Below are 15,457 nucleotides of genomic sequence, written 5' to 3'. Positions count from 1 at the left end.
TGTCCGAGAGCAGAACAAGTACTTAGTATTTGAAGAGAACCTGCTTGAGCTGTTCAAGACGTGCCTTCAATGTCGGTTGCCTGCAGCAGGACACATCAGCCAACGAATAGGCTCATACATAGGCAGACGTGTGAATGTGGCTACTAACGGCGGTGGGAGTCCCAGCCAAAAGTGCAAGACATTCCAGCTGGGAATCTGCTTCTCAGTGCAGCAATACTGTTTGCTGGCTACACACCTACAAAAGTGCTGAGACTTTTTTCTTTTATGAACCTACTTTGCATTTCGATAAGCACATTCTTCCAGCATCAAAGATCATTCCTGTGGCCAGCTGTGGAGGCTGTTTGGAAAGACCATACATCCCCTGCATTGACTGCCATCAGGGAAGAGGGCAGGAGTGTCACACTAGCTGGCGATGGCAGATGTGACAGCCCTGGACACAGCGCTAAATATGGAACCTATAGCTTGATTGACATGGCAACTGGGCATGTCATAGGCCTTCATTTAGTGCAGGTTAGACATTGGTCTTAGTTCAATGTTTTATACCAGGTTTTCATTGATTAGATTAAATTATCAATAATTATATATCTCTTGCTACTGTGATTCCCTATTTCAGTGCCAAATTTCAGAATAAGGTCATGCTTTACAAGACACAGAAAACAAAAACACTAGTGGTTTAATAGATATATATCATGTTAATTGTTCTGTTTGTGATACCGCATTTATTTTTCATTGGAATTTAATTTGTTATTAATTGACATTCAGAGCAACAAAGTGTCATCCAGCTACCACATGGAACTTGAAGGATTGAAGAGAGGCATTACTGCCTTACAAGAGATGGGGATACTAATAAAAGAGATAGTAACAGATCGCCACATGCAGATACAAAAATGGTTGAGAGATAACCATCATGAGATCAAGCATTCGTATGACGTCTGGCATGTGGCTAAAGGTATCCAGGATTTTAACTATTTCATCTGATTTTTATTCATAATCATTTTTGAAAAGAGGCTTTAGTTGAATGAGGCTGGAGTTGTGTTATGGTGTACTTCTTATTAAATGGGATTAGTTGATATAGTCAACACATAGAGAGTATACACTACATTTAGTTCACTGTAAGACATAAAAAAAAACAATTTAATCAACAGCATTTTTATTTCTTTTTAAGCTATTTCACATGAAACTGCATGTGGTATTGTTTGAATGTGTTTAAGTTGTCAAGAAGAAGCTGGTTGCCCTGTCAAAGCAGAAAGAGTGTGATCAACTTTTCAAGTGGATAAAGAGCATCACGAACCATCTGTACTGGGCAGCAGCCTCCTCTTCAGATGATGATGGGGCGGTGATCGTGTCCAAGTGGAAGTCTGTCTCCAACCACATACAGAACATCCATCATGGCCATGATGGTCCCTTCACCGACTGTCAACATGAGGAGCTCGCTAATAGGGATTGGTTGAAACCAGGTTTGTTTTTATCAAAGAGGTTATTTTAAATTAAATGATCTCTGAAGTACAAGACTATAGGATAAAGCTTGTCTGTAAGCTGTCCCAAATTGTGTCCGGACAAAAACTTTAAAAATATTTACGAACACGAAACTTCATGTAAATAGATCTTATTGAAGATGTTTATAGCACATAAACCATAACAGAAGCATCTCATTCTTAATTGTACATGTACTTGGAAGTTCCCTTGTCCCATGATATATCGCCAAAGCACTCGATAATGCTGATGCCTTTTAAATTCTCCTTCCCTCTAGTTGTGACATAGTTAAAATAGTGAAAACCTGAAATATATTCTAACTAAGATTTTGGTGACCTTTTTAAACCCTTTTTCAGGAAGCAAAGCAGCTGTGAAGGTTGAGGAGATAGTTCTCAGCAAGCGCCTTTGCACAGATGTGGCTAAACTGTCAACTGGCTACCAGACGTCTACACTGGAAAGTTTCCACGCCACCATTAATCACTTTGCCCCAAAGATGATGAGCTTTTCATATCTTGGGCAAGCCTGTAGGCAGATTATCGCAGCACTTCATTTTAATGAAAACGTCCACAGAGAAGTGGCAACAAATACGGACGGGACAGAGAAGCATGTGGTTGTATTTCCAAAATACAAGAGTGGGGATAATTTCTCAATGAAACCAACAATGGTTGACCAAACGTTTCATTATGTGGACAAGCTCATGAATATGGTGTTTGAAATATGTGAATCGAACCAACCGACAGTGATGGCAACACCTGCTCCACCTCAATTAACAAATGGCAAGCGCAGACCGACAGAAGAGGAACTGCAAACAGTTGTGGCAAGGCGGTTTAAGCGTTTATGCTACTAGTGTGTTAGTGGTGTCAAAAGGCATTCTTGGTGCACACACACAGCTAGTTTTAAACATTATATTTGTGTCTTATTCTTTGAATGTTTGTAGGTGCTATTAATTCTCTGAATGTTTGTAAGTGCAAAGATTTTCTATAAGCTCATTGCCTGAAGTGCTGTTGAGGTACTGTATAGAAATAGTAATCGTTGTTTGTTTCATTTGCTTGCTTATTGATAAATACTACACACAAATTATTTCGGTCTTAGTTGTTACTGTTGTAGCCGTATGTGTACATTCATATGAGCACAGATGTCAAATAGACCTTCAAGGTTTTGATAACTGAATAAAATTGTTTAAAAATTTAAACGTTGTCCATGTCCAATGCATATACATGGTACTTTTTCGAAGAATCTTAAGTAGATTTTGAATTCCTATAATGAATCTATTAGGAAATTTAACAAATACAGTGTTAACATGATACTCAAGTTTGTTCAACAGGGTTCACAGGATCACAACGGAGTCTTTTTTATTTTCATTTATATTTTTAGAATACTTAAGCTATTTCAAACTTCAATTTATTAATATATTTCGGTTTTGTCAGGTCAAAAATGGCCATAAAAGAAGACACCAAAATAATTTATGTATGTTTAAATATAATAACTGCAAGTGTATAGCCCTCAAGTTCTCTGAAATACATTAGATGAGCATGATCAAACAATTACATTTGAAATTGATTTCTGAAGCAAACGATAGAAAGTACCCCGGTATAGAGAATTGAGCCTGCGTGGCAGTCTTCTGGTTCAAGGAGTAGGCTACCGATAAAACTGATACTTGTATCCGATTGGTGATTGGAAAAAATACATATTTTTTCTCAATATTTAATGCGTTGAAATTTCGAATACAAAAGACATTAGTCCAGAGGAAAAATATTGCACATAGCATATTAAGCCCAATTATTGACACATATAATTTTGAAGAGGTAACTGATAATTAAAAAAAGGCTAAGCATTCACAATAATAACAAATGTAACTGCTGATACTTTAATGTCAGTTTCAAGATATTGACTCGTGGCGGCTTTTAAGGCAAATAATGCTCCATTGGTCATTGTCGGCTCGGGTACTACTTACGTGTACCCCGGGTACTTTTAAGTATACTTACATGTACCCCGGGTACGGTAAATATACTTAATCGTACCCGGTCGATATAAGACTGTACCCGAGTTGTATTTCAGCCTAAAATCCTATGTCGTAAAACGCGCTACCGATTATCTCAAACAAACTTCTCTTTTTAAAAAACTGTATCAACATGTTTTGTGAGTATGAGTTTCAATAATATAGAGGCCATTTAACAGGGAATTGACATAAATGTGAATATATTTAATTTAAAAAAATAGCCGACAACGTTCGATTAAGCTTTAAATTTCCAGGGTACGTTTTAGTATATTTACCGTACCCGGGGTACATGTTAGTATACTAAAGAGTACCCGGGTTACATGTTAGTAGTACCCGAGACGACAATGACCAATCGAGCGCAAATAATCCTTTGTTGCTTACATTGCATTACAAACAATTGCATTATTTGTGGTTGTTGTTTCTGACAAAAATAACAATTAAAATACTCTACAATTTTATTTAAATAAATATTCACAAAATCATACAATTTTACAGGATAATGATGTTCTCATTCTTAAGTTTACCATTGGAAGCCTCTGTATTGGACAGATGGAAACTGGTCCCTTATTCTTTGGACGCAGCAAGCTGGGAGTACAACACGTACTTCTTTTCCAAGAAAACCCCAGCACCACCTTGCAAGCTGCCTATAACCAATATACCGCATGCGCCTGAAAAAAATAGAAAAACAAATATAGTAATTGTTACTTAAGAGTATTAAAGCTATACAATTTGTATGATCCTATTTACGATCCACCAACAGATTCCAACGAATGATATCAAAATAAGCTTAAGCAAATGTTTGTTGTTAATGGAACAACAATTATAAAAACTTACTCATTAGCCTGGTGATGCATCTGCCCATACTGCTGGACATACTGGTAGTAGGCCGTTTCCAGGACATACTGTTAAGACAGACTGTCCGGAAGCCTGGGTGTTCTGTGATGCACTGGAGGGCTTCTTGTGATTCACTGTTGAAGCTGTCACGTTTCATGTCGACATTCTCCACCTCTCTGCAGCACACTGACTCCACCTCACTGTCCATGGCTGCGCAGTTTGAACAAAGACACCTGAAATCAAAATCATACACACAAATAAATCACTGTGAAATCCATATTAGTTTTGGATGTTGTTTCACAAGCAGTTGTTAATAAAATGTTGTACCAATACAATACGTTACTGTATTGCATTCAAATAATAAGAGAGTAAAAGTAACACCAAATATAAAAATAAATTAAACACTTTAAATCACGGTGATACACCTTCTACTTCTATTTTAACATAACTATCAAACGAGGTACGCTTTTATAACGGATCAAGATTGCAGTTGATGTTTCGATAATTAACTTGCTACCAAGTGTAAGTTCGGCAAGTAAGAAAAACGCATAATCACCGGTAATTTAACGTACCAATTCGAGTTGCCTCGTCGGATTTCCACTTCAGGCACTTGTTCGCCTGGCAAGTCAGGTCGTCTATCGCCGAGATCTTCCTCATTCCTTCTCAATATCGGTTCAAACTGATATGGCTGTGCATTTTCTTCAACATCAGACATCTCATCTTCAGTAAACGACTCGGAAATGTAACTATTTCTATCGCTTGATCGGCTTCTGTCGCTGTCCGCCATTTTGCTTTGTTTGGAGTTGTCCTTAGAGTGACGTCACCGTACCAATGAATTCCTCGCTAGTTTCCGGAAGAATTTCCGGTAATTTCCGTCCAGGTATTATAAAGAGTGTTATTTATGACCGATTTCGCAGGTAAAACGTCGGATTTTTTCCGTAAATTTTTTGGTTAAATGCAACTATACTATAATTCAATCTTGTTCAAAGCAACTTGATATTGTCGCTGTAGCATACCTTTAATTTTCGTTTCGCAACGTGCAAACGAATCAGCTCAGAAATACCAAACACATTTTAAGAAATCTATTTTAATTGGAAGATTGGAAGAAACTACAGCCAATAATATCGCTCGTTTTAAAAATGCTTAGGCAGAATCTACCAGTGTAAAATGCGGAAAGATTTCGCGGGCCACGGTTATATAAAGAGTATGTTCATTTTTGTGACCCCCGGAACAAGGTCAAATTAAACCCCAGGGGCATAATTTGAACAAACTAAGTAGAAAACTATTAGATTAAACTACATACCAAATTTGGTAGCCGTAGGCCCTGCGGTTATGGACAAGAAGATTTTTAAAGTTTTCACAAAGTAGACCCTATATAAGCATATGTTCATTTTTGTGATCCCCGGGGCAGGGTCAAATTTGACTCCAGGGGCATAATTTGAACAAATTTGGTAGGGGACTGTAAGATGTCTCTACATACCAAATTTGATAGCCCTAAGCTCAATGGTTATAGACCAGAGGATTTTGAAAGTTTTCACAAAATAGGCCTTATATAAGGACATTGTAATTTTGTGACCCCCAGGGCAGGGTCGAATTTGACCCCAGGGGCATAATCTGAACAAATTTGGAAGAAGTTCACCACAAGAACATTCATAGGAAATTTCAGCAGAATTAGACCAGTAGTTTAGGAAAAGAAGATGTTTAAAGGAAAAGTTAACGCACGGACGCACACACGACGGACACAGGACCATGACATAAGCCCCTATGGCCTATGGCCAGTGGAGCTAAAAAGGACATGAAATTAACATGTCATCCAAAATATTTTCATCCGGATATATGGTCACTTTCGACATATTTAAATAAAATCCGACTTTTTTTAAGTTTATAAGAAAAACATTCATAACACATGTTCATACTTCAACGCCTTTGTAAGCAGTCACCATCTGACCTAAAATGGCACTAAATGACAGGTTTAATCTCATGTTTACAAGATGCTGATGTTGTTGTTGGTCACAGCCAAGCGGCCGCAGTAATCTCCATTAGTAAACATCATATGTTCAGTTTTGTGACCCCCAGGGCCGGGTCAAATTTGAGCCCAGAGGAATAATTTGAACAAATTTGGTAGAGGACTATTTGATATCACTACTAACCAAATTTAGTAGCCCTAGGCTCTATAATTAAGAACAATAAGATTTTTGAAGTTTGCACAAAAAAGGCCTTATTTAAGCATAGGTTCATTTTTGTGACCCCTGGGGCAAGGTCAAATTTGTTCCCAGGGGCATAATTTGAAAAAACTAAGTAGAGAACTATTAGATGTCACTACCTAACAAATTCGATAGAAATAGGCCCAATGGTTATGGACAAGAAGATTTTTATAGTTTGCACAAAATTGGCCCAATATAAGCATATGTTCAATTTTGTGACCCCTGGGGAACGGTCAAATTTGATTCCAGGTGCTTAATTTGAACAAACTTGGTAGAGGACTATAAGATGTAATTACATACCAAATTTGATAGCCCTAAGCCATACGGTTATGGACTAGAAGATTTTTAAAGTTTGCACAAAATAGAACTTACATGAGCAAATTTTCGATTTTTTGACCCCCCAGGGCGGGGTCAAATTTGACCCCAGGGGCATAATTTGAACAAACTTGGTAGAGGACTATTAGATGTCACTACATACCAAATTTGGTAGCCCTAGGCCCAATGGTTATGGACAAGAAGATTTTTAAAATTTTTACAAAATAGGCCTTATATAAGCAAATTTTTAATTATTTAACCCCCCGGAGCAGGGTCAAATTTGATCCCAGGGGCATAGTTTGAACAAACTTTGTAGAAAACTATAAGATGTCACTACATAGCAAATTTGGTAGCCCTAGGCCCAATGGTTATGGACAAGAAGATTTTTAATGTTTGCACAGAATAGGCCTTATATAGAAAATTTTCAATTTTTTAACCCCCCGGGGCAGGGTCAAATTTTACCCCAGGGGCATAATTTGAACAAACTTGGTAGAGGACTATAAGATGTCACTACATACCAAATTTGGTAGCCCAACGCCATACGGTTATGGACAAGAAGATTTTTAAAGTTTGCACAAAATAGGCCTTATATAAGCAAATTTTCAATTTTTTGACCCCCCGGGGCGGGGTAAAATTTCACCCCAGGGGCATAATTTGAACAAACTTGGTAAAGGACTATAAGATGTCACTACATACCAAGTTTGGTAGCCCTAGCCCCAATGGTTCTTGACAAGAAGATTTATAAAGTTTGCACAAAATAGGCCTTATATAAGCAAATTTTCAATTTTTTTACCCCCAGGGGCAAAGTCAAATTTGACCCCAGGGGCATAATTTGAACAAATTTGAAAGAGGTTCACCACAGGAACATTCCTGAGAAGTTTCATCAGAATTGGACCAGTAGTTTAGGAGAAGAAGATGTTTAAAGAAAAAGTTAACGCACGCACGCACGGACGCACGCACGCACACACGACGGACACAGGACCATGACATAAGCCCCGCTGGCCTTTGGCCAGTGGAGCTAAAAATGAGTTGCGTCTTAAAGTGTGCATAGGGAACAACTTCAGTGCCTTTAGCGCTTTGACTTCATCAAGATTTAGTAAAAAAAATGTGACTTATAGAATGGTATCAAGGCATTTTGTTCCAGAGTGAACAAATGTTGTTGTTTTTTTCTTAGATTTGACCAGGTGGCCTTGCATTTGTACAAATTTGACTCATATTCGCTTAGGTATTTTCAGTGTATACATTCTGACCAAGTTTTGTGAAAATGGACTAAACATTGGTTATATATATGAAAAAAAAAACAATGTTTTTGTAAAATATCATGGGCATTTACAAAATTGTGACATTTTTGTGACACAATTGTGAACTGGTGATCCCATGATGGTAGAATGAGGACAAGTAAAAGCAAACTTTATAACGATGATGTACATTGGAGTTTAGTTTAAACCTATTTATAATATACCTGTTTAATGCTTTTAACAAAATACAGGCTGTATCAATCGATGAAATAAAAAATCCCATATTACACTACTCGCTGTTTCCAATTCCGTATTACTATAGTAGCCGGACTACTTCTACCCATTTAATGACGTCACATTACGCGCACCGAAAATAGAAATATTTTATATTACGAAATATATTACGTAGTTCATCGTGTGACGTCATTTCTGTGACGAAACAAAATAGTTTTATCTAAACTCTATGGAATTTAAGGACCTGTCGGACGTGGTGTTTTTTAACAGTAAACTATTTGTTAAAAACATTTAACTAATTCAAAACGTATTTTCGAGTGTGTGTTTATCATGCATAAATGTATATTTCGATAGGAATACAATAACATAGTGTGGTTTAAACTAAGTTTCGATAAAGACTTAAAAAAAATGGAAGTGGAAGTGCATATTGTTTCAACGTTTTTGTTATAAACATCGGATTAAAGTTGTCAACTTAATTGTTATAAACATTGGATTAACGATGGCATTAAGGTAAGCGTGTCGAAAACCTGCGTTTTCCCGGTTCGAATGTTTACACGTTAATTTACATAAACTGTATTCATACGCGTCCTAAATAAACTATGGCGTACCGTTTTAGTCATTGTTTTGTCAATTTTGTTAAAGTAAAAATACAATTGTTAACTGTTTTCGTTAGTTGTTGTATATAATAAAAAGAATAGTACGCTAGTCAATTGTTCCAAGAGTTTGTATCACTCTCGTGGCTTGTGCTTTTTTGCATCACACTCGAGGATCCGCCTCTCGTGTGATACGTCATCACACAAGCCATTCGAGTGATACAAACTCTTGGAACAATTGACTAGCGTAATATTCCGTATTTATTTCAGCTCGATTGCATCAAAAGCCTAAGGATTATTTGAAACGCTCTCGAGTCAGTTTCCTGGGACTAGAACCAGTACTTGGTGTTTATTGTGTAGATCTAAAGAACGCTCCAACAGTGGTGATCGAACCCGTGACTTCTCGGTTGCTAGGCAGACACCATATCTAGTACGCCACGGCGGTGACCTCTTAAAAATTTGGACCAAATGCATCTGTAAGCTAGGTTCATAAGGCAAATTAGAAATAATTGCTCATATTGATGTATGTGTATGACAAGCATCATCAATTTAAAAACAAGAGCACCGCCTTGCGGGTGCAGACCGCTCATCAATTTTCTTTTTAAAGGTGTAGGGACCTATCTAAATTTCAATCACAAAGGAGGGAGGGATGGAGTGGAGAGAGGTGTATAGTGTGGGGGTGTGGTTATTTATTACATTTTCTTCCAAAAATGAACAAAAAAGGCAAAAAAAAAAAAAAAAAAAAATTTGGGGGGGATTCTTGGGTGGGATGGTTGGACAGTATTTCAAAAATAAAATAATTAAAATAAATATTTTTGTTTTTAACCATGTTTAAAAAAAAACAAGAGATATGTTTGTCAGAAACACAATGTCCCCTGCTGCGCCGCTTTGAAAAAAATAATTGTGTTTTTTTTTACCTTTAACCTTGAAGGATGACCTTGAACGTCCACCACTCACAATGTGCAGCTTTATGAAAACACCGCTTTAAATGCAATAGCTTTGATACTTTATGAGAAAAGTGGACCTAAACGCAAAACTTAACCGGACGCCGACGCCAAGGTGATGACAATAGCTCATAATCTTTTTTCAAAAAATAGATGAGCTAATAATGATAACAATTGTATATGCAGTCAGGGTTTTTTTCCCTTCTTTGTGACCCGCCGAAAATCGGCCCTTTCCCCTCCGATTTTTTGTTCCCCTCAGCTGGTTAATTTTCCCCTAGATTTCATTTCCCCCTCCAAAAAAAATTATTTTTTTTAAACCTTTTTATATATAAGTCAACCTGATCAAGTGTAGAAAATAGAAAAATATTGCATAATTAAACTTTCTGTTTCCTTGAATTTGTTTAAAAAAACAGTAAAATATGCTTGTAAAATGTGATTTTTTCCCCCAAAATCTGGCGTTTCGCGCGATTTTATTCCTCTCAAAAAAGGCCAGACCCTTTCCCCAAAATCAGATAAAAACCCCTGGCAGTCATATAAAAGTTAGTACTATAATGTCATATATTGATTAGGAGATAACTAAGCACATTGATGTATTTTTATTCACTGTAGTTTACGACTAGTTTATACAAATTATTTCTGGAGATTGTTTAACATTGTATAGTAAGTGTACAAATTGAATCTTTTAGTTAACACACTTTAAACATTGATGGTTTTCATACACAAAATACGTCTTTAAGTATATAGTCACAATAACGTTAGTGTTTATCTGAGTGTTTCCTTCAGAAATCACTTCGTGTCAGATGAATATTTATCATAGCCAATAGATAAGCCAGCCTAAAATCTTCCTTGTTAAGGAGGACACTCTTAGTCATTAATTAGAGGGTGAAGTGTGCAAACATGTCTCTGTACTAAACCACTTAAATCTTTTCTACAAAACATCTTCCATCAGTCTGAATGTTAAATTATTAAATTAGATTTTTAAATGGACAATAACACAGTTTCCTACTAAAAGGTTCAATAAATTGAATATGTGCTTGCTTTAAAATTCCCTGGAAAGAAATGTTGCTAATCAGGCTGAAGTCTTCAAAACTTAATTCTGACATTCCTACCCAAATATTAGATAACAATTATGTAAAATGAAATTAAGAAAATAACCAATAAATTAATTATTATGTAACACTCAATTAGGTGTTGATTTCAGTCCATATCATACAGAACTTGATATGCCATGTACAATGATGTCAAACATTTTGGACACAGGCAAATCCTCTAATCAAATTAATAATATCACCGAAAAATCATCTTACTATATTGAATACTTAAACATTACTACACAGTACCAATATTTAAAGGAGTTTATATATGAGCCGTGCTATGTAAAAAGGAGTTAAAATGTATGTGCGTAGAAGCTTACTTTTGCTAAGAATAGACTTTCTTGAAATATTATTGCAGCGGAAAGTGTCATCCCTGGGATGACAGTTTACCCACATTCAATAAACTCCCTTTGTACAGAGCCTAGCTCATATATATAAATCAACAACGGAAAATATATCAAACAGCCGTAACTCTGCAAAAATTGGTCGGCAAAAATGATTCTTTCCTTTATAATCACCTATACATGTTAATATGATGGTTCTTCAGTTGTCAAACTTTGAGTACATTTCTTTAAGCATTTAAAGGAGAGTTGAGTACACAAGTTAAAGAAAATATTTGTACAATTATGATATATTCTACTAAAGAAACTAGAAATGTGGTTTATGATCGGAAAGCAAACAAATCCACTATTTTTTTCTACAAATGGCAAAAAACACAAAGGGCCATAACTCAGCAAAGAATTGGTTGCTGTCAAAACTCCGTTCTTTACGATCATATACACATTATACTGTGAAAGTTAGGGAAAGTTTCACACAGTAGTAAAAGAGGAAATCATAAACCAAATTTTGAGAATATATATTCTTTAGTCATAATTCTGCCAACACTCCACACATCAAAATTATTTTCTTTAAAATCATTTAGACTTTTCATCAGTGCTTAATCCGCTCAGAAAGGAAGATGTTCACTCCCGGATATTTCCCTGTCTGCTGCAGACTGCACACTTCCTCCTCCACCTCTGCCTTAAGTAAACACCGACTATCGTCAACCGCTTTCTTGTCTGAGATCGTTCTGACAGAGACACCTGCCTGGTCAAAGCAGGTAGATAAAGTGGTCCCTGTGTAAGATTTGACCAACATACTATAAAGGACCACTGATGATGTTACATAACAACTATTAAATATGTGATATTTGGTGAAATACGCTTAGCGGTTTGGAGGAATTGTCCTTTAAAGCTAATTGACAACTCACCTCTTACAACAGACGACACGCCGCTGGGCCAGCTACTACATGTACCATAGCTCACCGCATTGTTCTCAGGTGAGTTAACCAAAACAACTAGCAGATTCGTGCACTTGGTTTCCCCAGCCAAATAAATTGTGGTGTGGATGGGTGCAAATCCTTTGATATAAAGGTATACTCATAAATAATAATTAAGTGTATGGTACGGAAATTGGTTTATATATTCTCTCATTGAAATCTTAAGACCCAAAAATTAACATGCACGTTGAAATATGGTATTGTATCTGAGATATAGCCTTGAAAAGTTACATCATACAAAAACAGCCAATGGCATTAACTATGAGTAAAGAAAATGCAGGATTATGGTTATGTCCATGTAACTTCTTTTCATTTTTTTCTTCAAATCCATGAATTATCATATCTGAGATATAACCATGAAAAATTCCATTGCACAAAAACAACAAAGGACAATAACTCTAATTTAAGAAAGTGAAGGGTCATGGTTCTTAGTCATGGAACTTCTGCTAATTAATTTTGATACACCCCTGAAGTTTCATGTTGAAATCTTGCATGGCATCTGCGATAAATGGCTAAAATGTTACATGATACGGAAACAAACAAAGGGCAATAACTTATTGAAGAAAGTTTGAGTTATGTGTATTGTGCATGGCACTTCTTCTCATTGATATCTACACACCCATGTTGATATCTTATATAGTTTCATAGATATAGCCCTAACAAGCTTTGTGACAGAAAGATGGACAAACTGACCGACTAACGGACGGAAAAGGCGATTTCTATATCCATCAGCCTTTGCGGGGGATAACAAGGACCATTGTTCTGCCAAAAAGTGTTTCAGTTAAAACCTCTTTACAAGCATATGCATATAAAAACCATCCAACTGTGAAAGTTTGAAAGAGATCTATCCAGTAGCTATAAAACAAAAGAGATACACAGCATAAGTTTCAAGACGGACGTTATCAAGGAAGAACGATGGACAGTTTGATTGACAAGTACATTGCTAAATTCCTCCCACTCAGTGGGCCCATAAAATAATAAAAAATGACAAAATTCTGCTAAAACAGGTCATAGCACACATTCCTTTCTATATAATTATATTTACATTAAGGTCATTCTACTATAAAAGTGTGAGCAAAATCGGCTCAGCAGTTTAGGAGGAGTTGAGTACACACTTTCAAGGCCTATATAGTCCATAGAAAAATCAAAGCGCTGAAGGCACTAAAGTTGTTTGCAATTGCATAATATTACACGCAATTCATTTTCCAAAATTAATCAAAAGATTGAAATTAACACAAGTCATTCAAATTAATAAAGAGTCTTTCTCGGCACGGATGCAGCAGTTATCAGGTTTATCGTACCTAAAAAAACTTGCTTCAAAAAACGTGGTATTAATCTTGGTTTTTCAAAGGCAAACAAGAAATTACGCTGTGTAAGTTTTTTACAAACATTTGGTGCAAACTTAAGGAGAAATTGAGTGCACACAATATTTGGGCTTATATATTATTGAAAATCATACAATGGGCAATTCTGACACAACTGGTTGTCTTTACATGTTTTTACGATTATTTGCACACTAATGTCCCTTAGCTGTGAAAGTTTGAGCATGATCCACCTACAAGTTGAAAACACATTCTTGATATCTGACACGGAAATACAAAGTCCTTTTATTAATTTAACAGCAATAACTAGGTAAACAACCCTATTATTCAATTTGGGATTGAAGTATTCAATAATTAAGTGTTTCATTACCAGTAAATGTGATGGTATCGCCATGTTGAAACAAGAGCGCCACATAACGAACGCCACGCTCTGCTGCGAAAGCTTGTCAGAATTTTTTTTTTTTTTAGAGGTTACAGTGACCTTAACCTTTGACCTAGTGACCCAATTTGGGTGTGGCGTGTAGAACTCATCAAGGTGCATCTACATATGAAGTTTCAAAGTTGTAGGTGGAAGCACTTTGATTTTAGAGGCAATATTAACGTTTTTGTTAAAGTTTTATATTAGAGGTCACATAGACCTTGACCTTTGACCTAGTGACCAAAAAATGGGTGTGGCATGTAGAACTCATCAAGGTGCAACTACATATGAAGTTTTAAAGTTGTAGGTGGAAACACTTTGATTTTAGAGCCTATGTTAAAGTTTGATATTAGAGGTCACAGTGACCTTGACCTTTGACCTAGTGACCCAAAAATGGGTGTGGCGTGTAGAACTTATCTAGGTGCATCTACATATGAAGTTTCAAAGTTGTAGGTGGAAGCACTTTGATTTTAGAGCCAATGTTAATGTTTTAGCACAACGCCTACGTCGGATGTCGGACGAGCTGGCTAAGACAATAGCTCGGGTTTTCTCCAAAAACAGCCTTGCTAAAAATACATTTTACAAGTAAATGTCTTTAAATGAGACTACTGTCAATAAAATTATAACCGACAAGATGTTTGTGCTAAATATACCCAGTGTTTTGTTCACTATTTTGAGAATGGGGCTGGTTAACTTTGATTTGAGAAGTATCACGTCTTATGTACTAAAATTGTGTTAATTTCATGCTAACAAATACTTTATAACGGACACACAAGTTGGGAATTTGTAGGTCCCATTCGGGAAAATATATACTTCTTTCAATATGGAATGGGCCCCCATACCGGACCCAAATTTGAACAAAAAAAACACTAATACCATAGCAGGACAAATATGATTGGTTAATTGTTTTCTGGGCCCTTAATTTTTTCACCATATAAACTAACTTTATTCGGTCAAAAACACACATTCTTTATTTGACATTAAGTTTAACACTATCATTATAAATAAACTGTTCTGTGAATAATTCCATGAAATACCACCCCAAATATACATCAGTGAAATACCGCCCCATATTCACATCAGTGAAATACCACCCCATATTTACATGTACATCAGTGAATTATCATCTGATAATTACACTAATGAAATACCACCCTGTATTTACATCAGTGAAACACCACCCCATATTTGTTGCGTAAATGCCAAGTTTTTGTTGTTGTGAAAGTTAGTTTTAATTAAGTTACGTTTCAAACTAGAAGTGTTACGCAAAATGTGCATGCAGTGATTTTTTTTTGCTTTAATTTGTTACAGCCTGTGCATTTTGAATTGGGAAAATTAGCGCGATTAACCGTGAAATTGGGAAAAATAGCGCGATAAACCATGAAATTTGGAAAAATTAAGCATTATAAATAGGATTATAAGTAACAGAAGTGATATTGTTTTTGAGTGCATGTTCAGGGAGTTTTCTAGA

General features: G+C 36.1%; 1 protein-coding gene across 1 annotated transcript; it reads left to right on the top strand.

Moving 5' to 3' along the window:
* Positions 1-2,547, top strand: LOC127864200 (uncharacterized). Its single transcript, XM_052403908.1, has 4 exons — positions 1-510; positions 763-949; positions 1,212-1,457; positions 1,830-2,547. The coding sequence occupies exons 1-4, from the start codon at positions 265-267 to the stop codon at positions 2,318-2,320; spliced, it is 1,170 nt and encodes a 389-aa protein (XP_052259868.1). The 5' UTR covers positions 1-264; the 3' UTR covers positions 2,321-2,547.
* The last annotated feature ends 12,910 nt before the right edge of the window (positions 2,548-15,457 follow it).

Source organism: Dreissena polymorpha, chromosome 1, assembly GCF_020536995.1.
Source record: "Dreissena polymorpha isolate Duluth1 chromosome 1, UMN_Dpol_1.0, whole genome shotgun sequence".
NCBI lineage: Eukaryota > Metazoa > Mollusca > Bivalvia > Myida > Dreissenidae > Dreissena > Dreissena polymorpha.
This window is presented reverse-complemented; position numbering and strand designations above follow the sequence as displayed.

What these genes read in the sequence shown, in the direction of transcription:
- LOC127864200 (XM_052403908.1), top strand. Translation starts at nt 265, where the DNA reads ATGAACCTACTTTGCATTTCGATAAGCACATTCTTCCAGCATCAAAGA. An exon ending in TAGGCCTTCATTTAGTGCAG is followed by an intron (nt 511 to 762) that starts GTTAGACATTGG and finishes ATTGACATTCAG; the next exon opens with AGCAACAAAGTGTCATCCAG. An exon ending in TAGGGATTGGTTGAAACCAG is followed by an intron (nt 1,458 to 1,829) that starts GTTTGTTTTTAT and finishes ACCCTTTTTCAG; the next exon opens with GAAGCAAAGCAGCTGTGAAG.